The 18,634-nt window shown below is 56.4% G+C and overlaps 8 protein-coding genes across 8 annotated transcripts; 5 read left to right on the top strand and 3 right to left on the bottom strand.

Annotated features, from left to right (window-relative positions):
- Positions 1-52: 52 nt before the first annotated feature.
- Positions 53-873, bottom strand: LMH87_002118 (uncharacterized protein; the record flags this gene model as incomplete). Its single annotated transcript, XM_056193516.1, has 2 exons — positions 53-723; positions 798-873. The coding sequence occupies 2 exons, from the start codon at positions 871-873 to the stop codon at positions 53-55; spliced, it is 747 nt and encodes a 248-aa protein (XP_056050547.1).
- Positions 874-2,356: 1,483 nt separating this feature from the next.
- On the top strand, positions 2,357-3,564 carry LMH87_002117 (uncharacterized protein; the record flags this gene model as incomplete). The annotated part of the gene is made up of 2 exons (XM_056193515.1): positions 2,357-2,437; positions 2,497-3,564. The coding sequence occupies 2 exons, from the start codon at positions 2,357-2,359 to the stop codon at positions 3,562-3,564; spliced, it is 1,149 nt and encodes a 382-aa protein (XP_056050546.1).
- Positions 3,565-4,171: 607 nt separating this feature from the next.
- LMH87_002116 (uncharacterized protein) lies at positions 4,172-5,188 on the top strand (the record flags this gene model as incomplete). Its single annotated transcript, XM_056193514.1, has 1 exon — positions 4,172-5,188. The coding sequence occupies one exon, from the start codon at positions 4,172-4,174 to the stop codon at positions 5,186-5,188; it is 1,017 nt and encodes a 338-aa protein (XP_056050545.1).
- A 375-nt stretch (positions 5,189-5,563) lies between these two features.
- On the top strand, positions 5,564-6,125 carry LMH87_002115 (uncharacterized protein; the record flags this gene model as incomplete). The annotated part of the gene is made up of 2 exons (XM_056193513.1): positions 5,564-5,980; positions 6,033-6,125. 2 exons carry the CDS (start codon positions 5,564-5,566, stop codon positions 6,123-6,125), a joined length of 510 nt encoding a protein of 169 aa, XP_056050544.1.
- Positions 6,126-6,868: 743 nt separating this feature from the next.
- Positions 6,869-7,729, top strand: LMH87_002114 (uncharacterized protein; the record flags this gene model as incomplete). Its single annotated transcript, XM_056193512.1, has 1 exon — positions 6,869-7,729. One exon carries the CDS (start codon positions 6,869-6,871, stop codon positions 7,727-7,729), a length of 861 nt encoding a protein of 286 aa, XP_056050543.1.
- A 745-nt stretch (positions 7,730-8,474) lies between these two features.
- LMH87_002113 (uncharacterized protein) lies at positions 8,475-9,828 on the top strand (the record flags this gene model as incomplete). Its single annotated transcript, XM_056193511.1, has 2 exons — positions 8,475-8,546; positions 8,662-9,828. The coding sequence occupies 2 exons, from the start codon at positions 8,475-8,477 to the stop codon at positions 9,826-9,828; spliced, it is 1,239 nt and encodes a 412-aa protein (XP_056050542.1).
- A 467-nt stretch (positions 9,829-10,295) lies between these two features.
- On the bottom strand, positions 10,296-12,638 carry LMH87_002112 (uncharacterized protein; the record flags this gene model as incomplete). Its single annotated transcript, XM_056193509.1, has 1 exon — positions 10,296-12,638. The coding sequence occupies one exon, from the start codon at positions 12,636-12,638 to the stop codon at positions 10,296-10,298; it is 2,343 nt and encodes a 780-aa protein (XP_056050541.1).
- A 3,812-nt stretch (positions 12,639-16,450) lies between these two features.
- On the bottom strand, positions 16,451-18,533 carry LMH87_002111 (uncharacterized protein; the record flags this gene model as incomplete). The annotated part of the gene is made up of 2 exons (XM_056193508.1): positions 16,451-17,936; positions 17,998-18,533. The coding sequence occupies 2 exons, from the start codon at positions 18,531-18,533 to the stop codon at positions 16,451-16,453; spliced, it is 2,022 nt and encodes a 673-aa protein (XP_056050540.1).
- Between the last annotated feature and the right edge of the window lie 101 nt (positions 18,534-18,634).

Here is an 18,634-nt window from a genome sequence, read left to right as displayed (position 1 = left end):
CTTATTTTGACCTATTTTGCTTCTTTATTCATCTTGTAAGTAAGCCGATTCGTCAACAGTGACCGCTTGCAGTGACATTGTTCCATGCCGCAAAAGGATCATCACAAGGGTCAACCGTGCGCTTGTGCTCCGTGGCACCCTGAATGCGGTGAGCAATATCCTTGCCAAAGAATTCCTCGATAAAGGCAAAGATGAGATCAATGCCAGACACGACACCCGACGCCGTCCACACGTTGCCATCCACCACCCACCGTGCCGGTGACGTCCACTGCACATTCTTTCCCAATGGCGTAATCTCCGCCCACGCTGCCTTGTTCGTCGTTGCGCGCTTGCCGTCCAGAACACCAGCCTTGGCAGCCACACCCGCGCCAGTACACACGGTGATGAGATACCTGACCTTGGGATACGTGGCGCGCACAAAGTCGACCGCGGCCGATATGTTGCCGGTCCGCACGCCGCCGCCGCCGGGGACGAACAGCACGTCAATGTCCGGGGGCGGGTCGGCGAATGTGTGCGTGGGGTTGACGGAGAGCTGGAAGTGGGAGCCGGCCGAGTTCTTGTCACCGCCGGCAGTCTGCATGAGCACGGGCTGCATGGACTCGGCTATGATGCTGAGGTTGAGCTGCTGGCGAGAAGAGAGGAGGAAGAGCGGCTCGATGGAGCCAGCAATGTCGAGCACGTCGAAAGAGTTGTACAGAACGAAGCCAAAGTTACGAGGCGGCTCTGCAGTTAGTGTTAGTAATTGACAATGAGATTTTCTTTTTTTCTTTTTTTTTTTTGCTTGGAATGAACAGAACCTGTTGTCGAGTTTGTAGTCGGAGCGCCGATGGCTGTAGCAGCCATGGCCAGAATGGAAAACTGTTGGAAACGCATTGTGTGAAGAAAGTTAGCTGTTGATCCTTGGTGCAGGCTGCATCATTCTGGAGGCATCCCCACGCCATTTATACACTCTGGCGAGGACCACAGAGAACGTCACCAACGGAAAATGATTCAATGCGCATATTTGAGCGCATTCCTGTAGGATCCCGAGAAACGCTAGTGGTACGCTAGAAGCGTGCGTGCGCTGCAAACAAATCGAAACACTGAATTACCAAGCTTTCCTTTGACGAATTCTGCAAGTCCCGGCAGCGCCCCGGATATAGCTGGTTGGGAGGCTTCGGTGCTGCGACAGGCGGTGGGCCAGGGTTACATGGCACAGCCTTATCCCCTTTCAATGCACGGCAGCACAGACAGGGGGTGGATTTTTTTTTCCCAAATGCAGGGGTAGATAGAAGGGGAACGAGAAGGAAATACTGTGCTTTCGAAACTTTGCTGTACGACGAAATAGACATCAGTTGGCTCATAATCGTCCCAGGTTGAAACTCGTTGCTGCAGTGCTGAGCAAGTGGTCGGTGAAGACGTCGTACAGAGTTGGCTCTAGGTTGCAAAGGACGCGGTGAGAAAAATCCCAGTGTTTGCCACACAAACGTCTCCTGGAAGCGACGAGCGTCCTCTTGCCGGGCTCTGCTATCGACGTACATGGCTCTGGGCGGTGTCGGGCCGCATAGATCTCTACATCATTAAAGCCTGGGCGTCTGGCATTCTTGACCGCCCTGCGCAAAGGGCCGTGATTATGTACTGGATGTCTTCCGTTGTCAGTTTCTCGTGGACGGAGACGCAGCCGCCCGCAGCAACGGGTGCCGGGGTCTTTGATGGTGAGACCCTCGGCCTTGACCGCTTCTGGGGAAGCGCGAAGTCTGGCGAGGGAAGAGCTGATGGCACGATGCTAGAGGGTGACGTGCCCAATAGCAGGGGCTAAAAGAGAAAGGGTTGCGACCTGCTGCTTTCGACTCGTTCTATAAACTCCAGACGAAGAGCTAGAAGATCGCCAGAGTCGTGATGAATTGTCTGGTTCGGGCGATACTCCTTTGTCCATTTATTTACAACTTCGATTTATAATGCTGGAATTTGGCCTTGAGGCCTCCGCGTGACTCTTCAACAGCCGTGGGTCTAGCAAGATGTCCGCACGACTCCCTATCCGTCTGTGTTTCTGTTCTGATCCGTATCCCATCATTGACAATCTCCTCGAAAATCTACCCACGTGTACCAGTAGACTTATTCAATCTTGATGCGTGATTGAGCATAGACAAATTGCGGATCCCGGCTGAGTCCAGGCGTAACACCCTATTGGCTGGACGCCGCCCAAACCGGAAAGCGGGGGTTAATTTGTCTAAGCTGGCGATTTCAATGCTGTGCCTTTTGTCTTTTTTTGCATCTCACATCGCCTCATCCACGTCCAAAGCGTTTGCAGCGCGACAGTCAAGACGATACATAGTAGAGCTCATACACGCAGTCGATGACAGAATACACATCACCAATGCAGACACAAAACCCCCGTGCCGGCCGCCCGCGCATGCAGGAACCCGGGGCCGACGTAAACGAGCAGGACGAAGAAACTGTGAGCATCTCGCACCTGCACTGCGTTCTCCGTCTCGGCTCCACTCACACATTCATCAGTCCCGTCGGCTCCGTATGCGCCTCGCACAGCGCAGATATCGCTCCAAGAAGCAAGACAACCTCGCCGCCGCCGAGCAAAAGGCGACCGCGCTCGAGACCGCCCTCCGCGGCACCCTCTCCGCCTTTCGCGACTTTCAAAAGTCGATGCTCCAGCATCCCGTCGGGTTCGTGCCCCTCGAGGTTGCCGTCGCCGTCTCCAAGACGTCGCTGGACATCTCCAGCCTTCTCCACAGCACCGGCGTCCAGGTCCAAGACACGCTGGGCTGCAGCCTGCTCGACTGCTCCAAGACCACGTGCGCCGGCAGGGTGCTCTCCGAAAGGCTGGCGCGCTCCGTGGCCGAGTTCAACTTGCATTCGCTAGACAAGGGCGAGCTCGGCTGCTTCACGCCAGAGCTTCTCGCGGGCATGAACGTGCTACCCGGCGAAATCTTGCTCGCACAGTCGCTGGGACAGTCCTCCCCCGAAAGCAGCCTTGGCGATATCGACTGTGTCGGGCGCTTCTTTCCGCAGCTACATAGGAAAATCGAGGGCGCGACGGACACTGTATTACGACTGGCGCCGCCCAAGCTGCAGCGTCTCAAGTACGGCCTCACGCGCACGTGGTTCGAGACAGACGTGCCAGAGCTCGCCGGCGAGTGGCTCGAGGCTGCAGACGTGGAGGAATATCTGGCACAGCGCGGCATCCACGTCAAGGACAAGTCTCAAAAGGTGGTCACGCTACACATCGGATCCGAGGGAAGCGACGGGGATTCGGAGGGTCCGACGACACCAGAGTGGGATCCCGAGCTGCCCGACTGGACAATCTTTGGCAAGCGGCTCGACGACCGACAGGACATCCCCGACGGACTGCGCGTGCTCACGGCTGCACCGCCAGTGTCCGGAGGGAACTGGCTGATGGATCAATCACCCACGCCAGCATCGCCGTCGTCGGCGCAGAGAAAGATCACAATCGACGTGGAAACGCTGATTAAGGGTCTTGCGAGCCGATGTATCTGCCTCGGGCCGGCCCCAGGGATCCGCAGACATCGCGTCGACGAAGCTATACAGGAGGCTGTGCAGATTTGTTAGCGGAAAGAATTCAGTTACTCTAATGATTGATGCAAAGGGAAGTGTTTTTGTAACTGGAATGGCCAGAGAGGGACATGCAAACGTTACTCTCAGGAGGCGGCGGCGTCCCGTAGCCGCAGCGTCTACGCTATCGCCAGCGCAACGAAACTTGCGCTCTACAACATTAGGAACAGAGCACAGATCGACCGCCCTTTCACATCCGAGGACGAATACTATGCCAGTCTTGTTCCATCATTGGTGGGCCCTTCCAAGTGCCATAAAATTGCTCGAGTCAGTATCTTCTCACTTGCTGTGGGCCCTGTGCATTCACTGCTCCTAGGGCTCACACATCGCTGCCTGCTCGCAATTGCTGCCTCCTCTACTTATTCCTGCCAGCCTCGCTTGTCGGGGTTTTCCCATCTTCCACATTTTCAATCTTCCCAATATCGAAACTCCCTGGGTGTGGCTGTTGTGTCGTCGGCATCGGCCATCATTGCTTGCTGTTTTGCAATTGTATGTGCTTCACCTTGTTGGAAGTCTTTCTCCGTGCTGTCGCCGACTTCAAATCAAAGTTTTCCCTCATTCCTTTAACTCGATTGGCCAACCAAACTGCCTCGGAACATCTTTCATGGACCTCCCTTTTTTCAACGACAGCGACTATGAAGTCTACATGCGCTCCAGACATCGACGGCGTCAACGCTCAGCCAGCATAGCTTCAACCTCAACTATCCTACCCGATGTGGCCGACGACGACAACGAATTCTGTGAAGTAGTCGAGGAAGATGCGAATCCGGACATCCTATTTGCCTCCGAGGTCATTGACCTCACCAAGGACGATTCGGAGAGGCTCGTTCAGCACCACCGCCCAGATGAGGCTGGGCTGGATTCTGTGACGACACCCTGTGGCACTACTGTCAAGCCGCAAAACTTTATTCAAGTGCGAGACCAATATCTGGGCGAGCTGAAAATCAACTTTATACAAGTCACGGCGATTATCCGTGACCGACACGGCAGTGTCTACATTCGCGGCATACCGTATACGAAGCTCCGGCACTTGAATGGCAAAATCAGAGATCGTGTAAACGAAGTTTGCATGGTGCTTCATATGCTGAAGGAGCCGAACAAGAAACCCGATCCCCCGGTTCTAGTCGACGTTGAGCCAGACCAAGTCATTCGATGGCGGACTCTTGTCGTGACAAACGCCAGATACCCAGCGCATGCCGTCGGCATTGACCGATACGCTCGTTCATTCCGTTCCCTAGAGCAGCAGAGGATAGTGGCTGAAAAGTCAGGTCACATTGTATGCCGATGGAGTATTTCGATCATCTACTCTATCAACTCACGAAATAGAACCAGACCAGATGAGGAACTCATTGAACACCTCCAAAGCGAAGATATCCTCAATCCCGATCACCGCGTGTCCGACAGCACTATTTCCGAAGCATGGCGAGGGCGCCGCAAACGTGGTGGCGCCTGGAACGCGCACCCAGAATCATCCACGCCGCTAGGCACGCCAATTTTGAGACGTCCCGACCAGGCATACACACTTTTTGACTCTTTTTCTGGGGCTGGCGGCGTATCCCGCGGCGCGCAGGACGCTAGTTATAAAGTGCGCTACGCAATAGACAAGGAGCCGGAAGTTTAGAAAACCTATCACGGCAACTTTCCGTACACACGCCTCTACGAATGTGATATTGAGAAGTATGCCAAAAAGAAGCAACGGCAGCCCGTCGATATTCTTCACCTCTCGCCGCCATGCCAAGTCTAGTCGCCTGCGCATACACAGATTGGATCGAACGATGAAGCCAACACTGAGGCTCTATATGCGTGTCGCAGCCTCATCAAACAGACGCGACCTCGTCTCATCACGCTCGAGCAGACGTTTGATATTACGCACGCAAAGCACATCAATCACTTTTGGGCGCTCATCCGCGACTTCACGGACCTAGGTTACTCAGTTCGATGGAGCATCATCCGGCTGTGTACCTGGGGCTCGCCACAAGATCGGAAGCGTCTGATCATGATTGCTGCCGCGCCGGGCGAGCGTCTTCCGCCGTTCCCGTCCCCGACTCACTCGGAGCATGGTGGCAATGGCACCAAGCCATTCAATACCGTTGCAAGCACTCTGGCCAGGGTCCGTGACGGCGATGACTTGCACGATCCTGCGGCTGTGATGTCCTTTAATCCTCCGCGGCCAACATGGGACGCCAATAGGCTAGGACGAACCATCACGACTGGGGGCGCCAACGCCTACCACCCCAGCGGGTTGCGAGACTTCACGTTGCGGGAGCTGGCATGCTTACAGGGCTTCCCGGAAAAACACCGCTTCGTGGGGACCAAAACAAAGATTCGGCGGCAGATCGGCAACGCCTTCCCGCCGAACACGGTATATGTGCTATACAAGCACCTGCACGAGTGGCTGCTCCGCCAGGATAATGTAGGTGGTCGCGTGCATGAAGATGACGTGATGGTCATTGACGACGATTCAGATACTTCGGGGACGGGAAGTGTTGTTTTTAGCGATGCAAGAGTTTCGCCAGATATGGAAGATGTCGTTATGGGGACGGCCGACGATGATGTAATTTTTGTTGGGATGAGCCCTGGACGTGATGAAGATTGCTTTGTGGATTTGACCTAGCTGAAAAATTGTCCCAAATGTATATACTATATATCACTGTTTTGATGTTCGATAGAAATGCTGTACCAATCTTCTTCGCTCCGAACCCAATCCCTTCGATGCTTAAAGACCGGTGTAGAGCTTCCAATCTGTCGAGCGTCGGAGGCCGACCGCGAGTCCGAAGCAGTATTACCGACCACAATATTGCAGCAGTCAACGACGACGCTATTGGCGAAGAAAGCCACCTGACAGCCATAGCAAAAATTGAATACTTGCTGCAGGTCCACCCAAATACTCATTAAATACCGCGCCAAAGCCGCGCAACGCCCCAGTCCCTGCCAACGTTGTCCGCCTCTACCCGAGTGTAGGGTGGCAGCTGCAACCGCCTGATCTAATCTTATCAATCAGCGAGAGCTAACGGTCTCCACCCAGAATCACCTGCCCCGAGGCTTTGGGGTCGCGACCGGAACCGAAAGGGCCCTCCTAACCGCCACCCATTTTCCCCCTCTCTTGTTGCAAAAAAAGTGTCACGCCACTTCCTTGGCATGTAACTCCGTACTTTGCGGCCTTTTTGTTAATATTTAAAACGAAAGGGGACTGCTGACCAGACGCCCGTTCTGACACACTCACCTCTGTCGTTTCAAGTTAGCCGAAGTCCGAAGGACCGTTTGCCGTCACACACCCACCCCTGCCCTCCTCGCTCAAACCATGAAGCTCTCCTCCGCCATCGCCATTATTGGCAGCACGGCCTCTGCCGTGGCCAGCAGCAACCAGCATGCCATGGACAGCAGCGACGCGCCGCCCGCCGCCGCCGCCGGGCACCGCATCCCGACCAGCTATGAGTCGGCCGTCATGGGCCGCCGCATCCTGGGTCTGAGCAAGCTGGCGACCTTTTCCACCGTCTTCCCCAGCAAGTCGTCGTCGCCGTCGCGCCGTAGCACGCTCGCCGACAACGGCGTCGAGGGCCAGCCCATCGGCCTGGTCGACTACGTGGCCGACTGCGAGGACGTCGGCAACCCGACCATCCTGGAGCTCAAGATTGGCACCACGTTCCGCAACGTGCAGGCCGGCTCCAACATCACCGTGTCGCTGCAGTGGGTGCCGCCGTACCCGCCCACCAAGCGCATCGGCGTCGTGAAGCGCGCCATGTCCTACCTCCCCTTCCTCGGCCGTAGCGAGGATGACGGGCCGCGCAACTCGGCGGACCCCAGCATCCCGGACACGGTCCCGTACTCGGCGGACAACCTGCCGCGCTTCGCCCTCTTTGGCTACCTGGAGCCGTTCCACGCCGACGCGGCCCAGACGGAGACGCTCAAGGCGTGCTACCTGGCCAAGCACCCGGACAGCAAGTACTGGCTGCCGGGCAACCACATCCACACGAGCGACTGGACGCGCATGGTCGTCACAAAGGTGTACTGGGTTGGCGGATTCGGCGACCGCGCCTACATTGGCTGGATTCCGGTCGACGAGTGGAACAACGTCAAGGAGGACGAGTGGAAGGCCATCAAGCTGCCCGGCGAGACCAAGGGCTGGTCTGAGTGGAATGCATATGATGAGCAGGAGCTGTAGGATGGCTTAGGTATCTGAGTATTCAGACTTCAGGTGTGATGTTAAGATATGACCTATCTTTATAATGAGATTGATTCTAGCTACATCTGCAATATATACGTACACATATGGAAGTGTCTACCAAGGTATTGCATGGAGCGGACACAAGGCTGCCAAGCAACCACTTTGCTGGGAAAAAAAAAAAACTCCTTCAGGCACATAATAGTATTTGCTTACCCAATTCTAATGAATTTTTTTATCATTATCATCGAGAATGGTCAGCGAATATCCTTCCGTGAGGCGATCCAAACATCGCGAATCACGTGACACGACCTCAATGATAGCCAGGGGCGCACCATTAGATAGCGATGACGGCACAATTAGTCGGATCATGAAAGCTGTGTAGGAGGGCGAGATTTATCTTTTTCGTCTAAAAACTCTTTGAGAAAGTCACGAAATTAGTGATCATATTTAAATTTTGATGGTGGAATTCTATAGTGCACCTTCCACATGACCCTGGACCCTGTACCTTGAGCTTCACCACAGCTCCGCCAGCTGCCAGCGCAGCAGCCCAGCCCTCTCCATATCACCAACACCAACACAGCCACCTCGACGCGCACGACACGTCACCGGCTCTCTGCTCTCGACAACGCACAGAGCTGCCCTAAATACGACTCGTATAACTCCTTTGACTCGACACGGATCCCATTGAGCTGTGAATCGCAACAGTACCGCTACCCCAAACACCGCCAGGCACCCAGCAGCTATGCTTGTGTCCCTGACCGTCGGCAAGGTCGATGCCGGCGTCACGGTGCTCCTGACACCCGACAAGCGCCTTGTAAGCTCTCACTTGGCCTCCCATGCCGTCGAATCACCCAATGGCATCGTCATTGCCCATTGAAGCACGTCGTGTCCATTTGAACTGCTGCTAACCAGCCCTACCTACCCCTCAGATCGAGTTCCCCTCCATCCTGCTCCCGCCCAACATCTCCTCGGGCAGCATCGTCGACATCAACGTCTCGCAAAACGCCACCAAGGAGTCGGCCGAGGAGGCCAAGTTCCGGTCGCTGCAGGAGCGCATCTTTGCCTCGTTTGGCGCCGCCGAGCCCACGGCGCCGGTGCTGCGCTGCCGCAACGCCACGCAGACGTCGGTCGTGCTCGAGTGGGACCCCGTCTCGCTCGCCACGGCCGACCTGGCGTCCCTGACGCTCTACCGCAACGGCCAGAAGGCCGGCAACATCCCGCGCCCGCTGCAGATGCACAGCACCAAGATCAGCGGCCTCGCCGTCGACACCGAGTACACGTTCCACCTGGTGCTGCGCACGAGCGCCGGCACGCGCCAGAGCGAGAAAGTCGCCGTCCGCACGCACAAGATGACGGACCTCAGCGGCATCACCATCACCACGGGCTTCCTGCCGGCGCCGACTCGGGAGGCGCTCGCGCAGGCCGTCGAGCGCATCGGCGCCAAGATTGCCGACGGCGTGCGCATCGACACGACGCACTTTGTCACGACCGAGGGCCGCGGCACCTCGTGGGAAAAGGCCGTCGAGAACAACATTCCCGTCGTCAGGCCCGAGTGGGTCGACGCCTGCGAGAAGAACGGACGCATCCTCGGCGTGACCAAGTTTTACCTCGACGCGATGCGCCCGGGGCCCCCGAGCGAGGCCACACCGACCTCGACGCCGCCACCGCTGCCGCAAAAGAACCTGCCCCCGGCGGCGGCGGCGGCTCCTCCGCCCGAGAGCAGCAGTAGCAGCGCCCCCAAGAACGACGAGGAAGAGGAGGAGGAGGAGAGTGTGATTGAGGGCCAAGAGGACACGCCGGCGGCACGTCAAGAGCGCGTCGAGGCCAAGGACGAGGATGAGGGAGAGGAAGAGCAAGAACCAGAACAAAAAGCCCGCCGACCATCACACGGCGAGGAGCAAAAGATGCGGCTCGAAGACAAGGACGGCCAGAAGCTCGCGCTGCGTCCTTCGGAGAGCAAGGCGTCCCTGGAAGCGGCGGTCGAGGACAAGGAGGATGAGCACGAGGATGACAAGGACACGGGAGACGAGGGCAAGAATGCCAAGAAGCCTGGTACGACGCCGGATGGAGATTCTTTCCAGGAGGTGCAGCTATAATAATTCACGCGGTCAAAGGGGGGAAGAAGGAAGTGAGATGGAAGTTGAGCAAGCAGGCTCTTGACAGCAACGGCAATCGGAAAAGTTGATAGAACATGGCTAGGATCTTTTGTTGACAATGCCGAGCTATATAATACACTATGATTCAACAAATGGCAAGTTCCAGTCCCTTCAGGGTCACGAGGGAGGGGGATTGTAAAGGTATTATAATGGTATTGTTTCTTTTGTTCCTTGTGACTTCGTATGCAGAGTGTGTTACTCCTGTAGTCTATGAGAAACCCGTGAGGAAAGCATGTGGTAGGTACAGAATATAAAATAAAAAGACAGGAAATGTGTGTCTGAGATAAGAGGTATATATCGCTGATGAAATGTGAAGAGGGAAAAAAAGAAAGAATGATGAACCTGTGTGTAACTTTTCCCCTTCTTCGCCAAAGAACCAAACAAAAAAAATGCATAAACTCTTTACACTATATTCTCCTGCTGCTGCTTGCAGGTCTCGGGCGCAGCGGAACCGGCGGCACATCATCATCCTCCTCCGGCTGCTTCCGCGGTGCTGTCGTCTGGAAGCGCACCTTTGGCGTCGTCGTGCGCCTGTCCTGTGTCGCCTGCCCACTACTGGCGAGCTCGCGCATCAGCGGCTCAATGGAGCCCATGCCGCTGACGTCGTGCGGCTGCTGCATCTCGTCGTAGCTGCTGTCGAGCATGTCACGCTCTTCGCGGCGCATCAGCTCCTCGAGCATGCGCTCCCGCGAGAGGCTCGCGCGGCGGATGAGCTTGCGGCGCTGCGAGGCACGGCCGAGACGATCGGCGGCCGTCGTCGTCGTCTCGTCGTCCGAAGCCCAGTCACGGATGCTCTCGTCGTCGTTGGCGCCGAGGCGGCGGGACTGAGTGACAGCACTGCTGCTGTTGTTGACGTCCTCGAGCATGGGGATGAGGGCGCGCAGCCAGACGTCGCCGCTGCGCTCGAGGCGACGGACGCGGCTTTCAATATCGCGCAGGCGCTGCTCGCGGTAGGCCTCGTAGAGTGGAAGACTGTCGCGCTCGGGGTCAGTCATGGCCCTGCCACCGTGGGCACCGGACGCAGCGAGCTGTCGCAAGTGCGCCTTAACTTCTCGTCTCTTGCGCTCCTGCTCACGGCTGGTCTGCCACTCGCGCCGGCGGGTCAGAGATGTGCGCGTGTCGAAGCCGTGCTTTTGCGCGGGCGATGTCTCGGTTGATGTAGGCGGCGTAGGCAGCTTCGACGCGGCAGCCTCTGGCAGTACCTCAGTGACGGGTTCGGTGTCGTCTGCAGTGGTTGGGGGTTCTTGGTCGGTCGCCTCGCCGTCCGGCTTCATGTCCACAACCACCATGATGGTGGACAGTTTCGGGCCAGATTGAGCATTGGCCGTAGGAGCAGACTGCTCCTTGGTCAAGGACTGAGTATCCTGTTCAGTGTCCATGGCCGTCGTGGGCGATGGCTTGCTGACCACCTTTGAGCTTCGTGCCGCTGCAAGATCTCGGAGCTTCTTGTCGCGCACCTTTTCGCGGCGGCTCTTGACCGAGATTATGCTCGCAGGCGGCGAAGGAGACTCGTTTCGAGGAATAACAGGGCTTTCCGTTACTTGGGTAACTCTTGGTTGCCTAGCTGTAGCCTCTTTATCGCCTTGCCACTCCGATCGCAAGTTGGAAGTCGACTTCCGCGCAGTGGGCGACGTTGCCAAAGATACTGGTGGGTGTCCCACGCGCCGCTCGGTGTTGCGGCGCATCATGCCTTCGCGGGGCATGGGCGAAGGATTTCTGCTATAGGGCTCCTCTTCCGCAATAACCTCGTCAATGGAGGATGCGTGATTGTGCTTAGTTCGCGGAGAGGCAGTCATGCTTGATCCGCGCGTGGGATAAGCTGCGCGGACAAACTCGGACGTCTGGCGCGAGGCAGTTTTGGAGCGACCCTCTTCGTTGGCATCGTAGGAAGCTGCAGGTTGCTGTACATTCAAGGAGGCCTCGGATTCGCCGTGGACCAAAGGCCATTGCTCAGGGTTGGCAGGAGAGGGGGGAGCGGGGGACGGAGGTATTATGCGGCGGTTTCGTAGTAGCTGTGGGGGATAGTCTCTGTCGAAGCGGCGAGGCGAAGCTGGGCTGGCTGGCACGTTGCTTGAGTGTTGGATCGGGGAGAGGGGTCTGAGGACGGTGACGACGCCCTTTTCGTTCTTGAAAGTGCGAACTGACTCCGGCAGCGGCGGAACAGGAGGCCGCGCATCTTTATGGGGGACGGGATATTGGCACTTGGGGGTGTCGCCAAAGTGGGAGGCGTCGAGAGGAATCGAAATGGCAATGTGACGATGACCACCGGTAGTAACGCCAGCCACAGCAGAATCAGGCAGTCGCATGGGAGCAAGCGCCCTGCTCATGGACTTGCTTCGCCGTTTGCCCATGACCTTGAGCTTCTCCCATCTGCCGCGCTCTTCTTCATCGGCACTGTAGGGCTGCGACATGAAGTTGTCGGGAGGCGGCTCGTGGGTTCTGAGAAACTCTATCAAAGCAGCTACATCGTCGCGACTGCGATGACGACGGACATTTTCGCCATAGTGAATCGGTTCGTGCAAATCGCCTCCAAGATAGCTTGTGCGGGTGCCGGCGATATTCAAGCCCGACTGAGGACGTGAAGTATACTGCAATTCGGTCGGGATGTCGAGGTCCGTGAAGCTAGGCGTGGAGATCCTGAATGGATGCGAAGCTAACGGCGAAGGGTGCATCCTGTTGCCGTCCCATGATCCTGTGGATGAGGTTTTGGACTCAATAATGATGGAGAGAGGTGCAGCCACGCTGACCATGTTCACGGTTGGCGGAGGATGAGCTTGAGTGATTCACTGCAGGGACGCGGCGATTGTCCAAGTGTCTGCGATCTCGTGGGTTGTGGCACGGACGTCCAGGATGGGCCGAGTTGGCGCAAAACTCTAAGAGCTCATTCAACGCCAATGCGACCGGGGCGGGCGTAGAAGGAAATGAGAGAAAACAAAATCTGAGCCCCAAGCGTCGGAGCAGTACAAATAGCCAGAGAATTCTACCGAGGCGAGAGAGCAGGCGTCGTCTCAAGGTGTCCGCTCGGCAGTCAAGTGGCTGGCTAACTGGGTGGTGGTTGTAGGCTGCGGTGCGATGTGAATCGTGTTTCAAAAGGGCAGATTTGGGACCCTGCAGACTGGAGGCTGGAGTAGAAACAAACGGCGATAGCGAGTGGAGGTGGGACGAGATGTAAAACCCCCGAATCGTAGATCTAGCAGCGAAACCGGAGAAGAACAAGGAAAGAAAGGCAGGCTGCGACAAGGAAAAGCGAATGTAAGTAGAGGCTGTTGCGGATTGTAAGAACGGGAAGACGAAGGAAGAGCAGAGACGATGGCCTGCAGCCAGATTAAATCGGCGCAGGCTGGGGCCAAGGCCAATTTGAGAATTTCCAACAGCATCGACTGCGACAGCCAAAAGAAGAGGAAGCAGGGGGCCAAAGAACTGGTAGGCAAGGATCGGCGCAGGTGGTAGGGTTAATTTTCTGCTTGAGTGGAGGGCGGACCACACGGCCGGGATTCTTCGTCAACAGCAAGCCCAGCAGCAACCAGGCGTGCATGTATGCAGCAGCAGCAGCCTAGCGAGGCAAGGGGAGAAAGATGATGAGCCAAAGAACACCAATGCTCACCCAATGACACGCTGCATGAGTGAATGAAGCAGGGGGCGCCCGTGGGGTCACGGTCCGCCTACCAGTAGACGGATTGAATTTCCGGCCTCTCGGCTACCGCTATTGATGAGAGCTTCTGGTCGCCCTTCCCTTCCCTTCCCGCCTCGTCTTGTCTTGTATTTGTGACTGCTGGACAAGTGACAGCCCAGTGCGAGTGACCGACGCCGACGACGCGCAGCGCAAATGAGGGATGGCGTGAAACGCTGGCCTCTCTTGAAGCGGGAGCTCTCAACGTCGACGTAGCTGGACACGGCTAGCCTCCGGCGAGCTGCTCAACTGCTGTCCAGAGATGAGCTCTCTTTGCATTCTAATTTGGCACGCTGACGAGGCACCAAACCGAAAGAGAGCTTGGGGGCTCCAGGGGCCGGGGCCAGTAGCTCGACGCTAAACCCATGGGGCCGGGTGGTGACGGTCCCGTACCTTTGCGTAATAAGTTGTTCCTGTAGACTTTGCGGCCATGCTAATTAGATGGACCGTGGAGGAGGGAACGATAGCAGCGGCGTTATTACCATTATTACTTGGTTGATATTCGTCCCTCCGGCCTCCGCTGAGAAACAAACTCTGGCGCCAGAGTTATACTGCAGCGCGCGATATCAATCTCAACTGGGCCTTTTTCTTGGCCAGGCTTATGTCTCGGCGCAAAAAATGGTCAGAGGGGAACAAAACAGGCATGGATACTGGCAGTGAGCGCTACCAGGATCACAGGCTGAGGCTACGCGTAGCTCGTAATCAACAGACATCGAAGCCTTGTCTGGCTGTGCCGTGTCTCGGGCCGCCGGAGTCGGGAGTGTCGTTTATTAGTGTTCGGTACATGATCGGGACTCTGTTATTGTTGCATAATTGCATGGTTCGTTTTTGCTTTTTTTGGTTGAATCATATCTTGGCCGCTTCGGTTTGTTGCGCCCAGACTGTGTTGCATTGTGATGATCCGTCGTGCTTAATGCCGCTGGGGAGCCATTGACACGGCGGGGAGTCTAAAATCTGGTACTGATAGATTCTGCAGGTTCTTTTTTTTTTTTTTTTTTTTGCTTTTGCTTTTGCTTTTGCAAAAGGAAATTGGCTGCAGAGCGATGCTGGCGAATGAACTGGCGAAGCTTCAATGGTTTGGATCCTTTTTGACGCCGTGGCATGAAAGAAGCAAAAACGAGGTTGCATAATCGTGCCAGAATTATCCGTACTGCTTGTCTGCCATGGCAGGCTGCCAGCTGCGAACTGCCAGCTGCGCAGCCCAGGCCGCGAGAGCAAACGGCGCACAGTGATTTGACCGTCATTAAACTGTACGTGGTCGACACTGTGCTCTCGGAGTCTCGTCTCGTGATGCTTCACTTCCCTGCCATGATCATTTCGCTCCGACATCCATCTTCTGGCACAGCGCCACTGTATCGTGCCCTCGCCGGCGTGATATGCAGCCGCCAATTCTCCACTGCCCCAAAGGCAGCCAGGGGGACACAAAGACCTCGCTATTTCGCAGTGAACTGCTGGGCGCCACCAAAGAGAAGCCACTTCTGCCCTTTTTCTTCAGGGCCCGCCCGCTCATCACCAACCCGCATTTGGTCCAATCTCCCTTGCATGGCCCCCCAACCATGCATGTGTCCCAAATTACCAACGTCGACTTCAGCCCGGCCTTTTTCGTTTCTTCATGACGCACGCTGGCCAACCGCCTGTATATTCTGCCCTGTCACCCCTTTCGTGGCGGCAGTATGGAGTACTGGTAGAAGAGTTCGTCAACCCCCTTGTGTATAGAAGCAATAACAAAATCCGGCATCGATACTCAACATCGAGTAACGAACAGAGACCCCGAGGGCTTTTGAAAGTGGTAACAAGCTTTGCTGGAGAGCAGGGATGCTTCCCAACAAGAGACCTGTCCCCTTTCACCAAATGAATAACCTACCAGCAGGTAGCCGGCATCGTTCACATGACAGGGTCAATCTCTTTCTCGTGAGAAGCGCCCTTTTTTCACGTCGCACAGAACAAAACAAATGTAGTTTGCTGCGCCTAGCCGTGCCGTCTCATGTCTCAAGCCCGCCTTGCCACTGCAGTTCCTCATTTGCTGGTTGTTGAATTAGGATTCGCTACTCGCCTCTGAGCAAAATACGTAAAAGGAATCACACACAAAAAAAAAAGAAAGCACAAATCAGCATCACGAACCCACTGGTGCAGACAACGCCACCGCTGTCGATCTGGCACAGCTCTCCTCTGGAAAAATAGACAACTGGGTCAACCAGGGGGGGGGTTGAAGTCTCTCTCTCTCTTCCCCGCCAGCCCGCTTGCGCCCCGGCGCTATCATTAGTTATTACGAACAAAGCTTTGGGACGCTGGGGCGCAAAAGGATGATCCTTGGAGGAAATGCCCCTGAACATCGCTGCACTCGTCACCAATCAGTTGGCACCAACACAGCCTCCAGTATTGCAGCCCTAGAATCCCTGCCCACCTGGACCAGCAGCGCGTCCACCCGATCCAGCATGAGCGATGGGCAAAAGCAAGGATCACGATCGGCTGCGAGACGACTGACTGGTATAGAGTTTACGCAAGTTGATAAATTACTAAATATAAAATAAAGAGGCATGTTGTGCCGTACCATCTATATGTAATTTGATCCTGAGATGTAAGAATTTGTCCGATTTTGACGCCCCCCTCCCGACCTGAAAAAGGAAAAACCACAAGTTTGGCTCTGGTAGTGTAGAAAAGAGACGGATAATGAACGAAAGAAGAAGGAAGCAGTAAAGAGTAGAGAAAAAAATAGACAAAGAAGAGAAGTTGAATGCCTCCTTTCGACGTAGGAAAAAAACAGTATGCCGCCGTGGCTTCGTGGGATATATAAAACCGTAGAAATCAGAAACAATTATTAGAAAAGAAAAAGTATCAGACAGAATACCTCCCGATTTGAAAGAGTTAAAAAACGCCCAGCTCACAATCCCGTCAACTCGACTGCTGCTCGACGTAAAACTGCTCCTGCGGCCACGCCGGCGTCGCCACCGCGCCGTACCGCAGGCCCTCGGCCTCCTCGCGCTCCCTGCACAGCACGTCAAGCTGCAGGCTCCAGCGCGCGCTGAGCCTGATCTGCAGCATGCGCAGCGTGTCGGTGACGGCCTCGTTCTCGGCCGCGCACCGGGAAGCCTGCGCGTGCGACTCACCGCGCTGCCGGGCCGCCAACGCCTCGACCTCGGCCTCGTGCCGGTCCAGCAACTCCTCCATGCGCTTGGCCTGCCGCTCGCGCATCACGTTGATCTTGGCCTCGTGCTGGCGCTCCATGCCGTCGCGCAGCGTGTACTGCTGGCCCAGCTCCTTGAGGTTCTTCTCCGTCACCACGCGGGCGGCAGCATCCCCGGCGGCGGCGGCGGCGGCGGCGCCGCTGGCGCTGGCGCTGCTGCCCGATGATCGGCTTCGGCCGTGGCAGTACGCCTCCATGTGCTTCAGGCGCAGGTTGACGCTGCGCTGCGTCTGCTCCAGCGTCGTGCGCAGCTCCATCTCGGCCGCAATCTGCCGGTCTTCCAGCGCGCCGGTGGCCTTGGCGTGCTTGTCCCTCAGGGCGTCCTCCTCGTCGACGTGCCGTTCCAAGAGTGCGAGCTTGTCCGTCGCGTGACGGGTCTGCATCGAGCTTCGCGTGCGCGCGGAGAATGCGCAGAAGCGGCGCAGCTGTAGCGCTTGCTTGCTCACGAGGTCTTGCACCTCGGGACTTCGTTGTGATCGTCTCTCTGCGTCGCGCTTCTCTGCCTGTTCCCTTACTGCGGTCTGCTTCGCGGCCTCATCTTGGTCCTCGGATGAGGATGCGCTGGACAAGCCCGATCGTCGCTTTTCGAGCACGGCCTCGTCGCCGCACAAGTTGGGACATCCTGTGGTAGCATCCCAGACTCCACCGCAGACGTGGCACAGCTCCTCCTTGCATCGACAAGTGATGTGCGTGCGGCCCTTGGGCAGGTTGACCAGGTTGTGGCAGCTGTAGCATCGCTTCCAGCTGGTGCTCTGTCCCATCTTCTTGACCGCTTCGAGTTCCCAGTCCTCCGGGCAGTCGGCGCCAATGGCATGCGACCCTGCCTTGCACATTCGACATGCGCGGGTGAGGCAGTGTTGACATGTAACATCAAACGGGTGCTTATGATCAGTGACTTGGTGGGGGTTGATGAATTCACCGCATTTTCTGTTGGGACAGTATATCCGGGCATGGGTCGGGGTGCTGAAGTGGGCTACCGCCTTCAGAAAGCTTTGTTGCGTATCGCGGTCCAGAGCTTCTTTCAGGACCCGGCTCGGGAACGGCTTGGAGCAGCAGCGAGGAGGCATCATCTCCTCGTTGGTGCACGCCTGGCTCACAACGTATCGCAAGCACTCGGAGCAGTATGTGTGGTTGCATGAGAGCCCGTGCAGGGCAATCATTTTGCCAGAAGAGCTGCGGCAGCCATGGCATGACCTGCGACATCATGTTAGAATCTTGCGCCTACGGACACAATAGGACGGTTGGCGCCACTGACAGAGAAGGGTCCGACTTCTTCTTCCACCAGGAGCGCGGCTTGAAACCTGACTTGACGCTTGAAAAGCTCTTGTTGGTACTGACGCTAAACACACTCTGCGCCGATGAGTTGACGACGGGCAGCGAACCCTTGCGGAATCGCACTTGCTCCAGCGGCGCATCAACAGCAGTGATGAACTGGTCGTATTGCGCAAAGCCGGTCGCGCCGCTGCACACCAGATCTGTGCTGGATCTCCCAAAAATGGACGAGTGAGGCGTGGTGGGCATGGAGGGAGAGGTCGCTGAAAATGTCTGGTCTGCAGCGGAGGCAGTCGTGGAACAAGAGAATGCGCTCGAGGTGTTGCGCTTCTGTAGAGTAGAGGCGGCGATACCCAACGAGTTGGCCTTGGCAACCAAGTCGGCGTCGACCGCATCTTCTGTAATGCCAGCCTGCAAGCCTAAAACCTCTTTCGCGTAAACATCGTGGTTTACGTCTCCGATGGCCATCGTATCTGGCGTCTTGGGTGGTGAATGTATCGTTATCGTGAGGGACTCCATGTCGGCGCAGACGTTGTCGCGTATTATACGGAAATGCCACAGATCTACTCCCGCCCCGAGACTGGTAGGGATGGGGCCTGTTATATAAGTGTGTGCCGGGG

The sequence above is a fragment of the Akanthomyces muscarius genome, chromosome 3, assembly GCF_028009165.1.
Source record: "Akanthomyces muscarius strain Ve6 chromosome 3, whole genome shotgun sequence".
NCBI classification, from domain to species: Eukaryota; Fungi; Ascomycota; class Sordariomycetes; order Hypocreales; family Cordycipitaceae; genus Akanthomyces; species Akanthomyces muscarius.
Note: the sequence above shows the minus strand (reverse complement) of the source record. Positions and strands in the feature narration are given on the sequence as shown.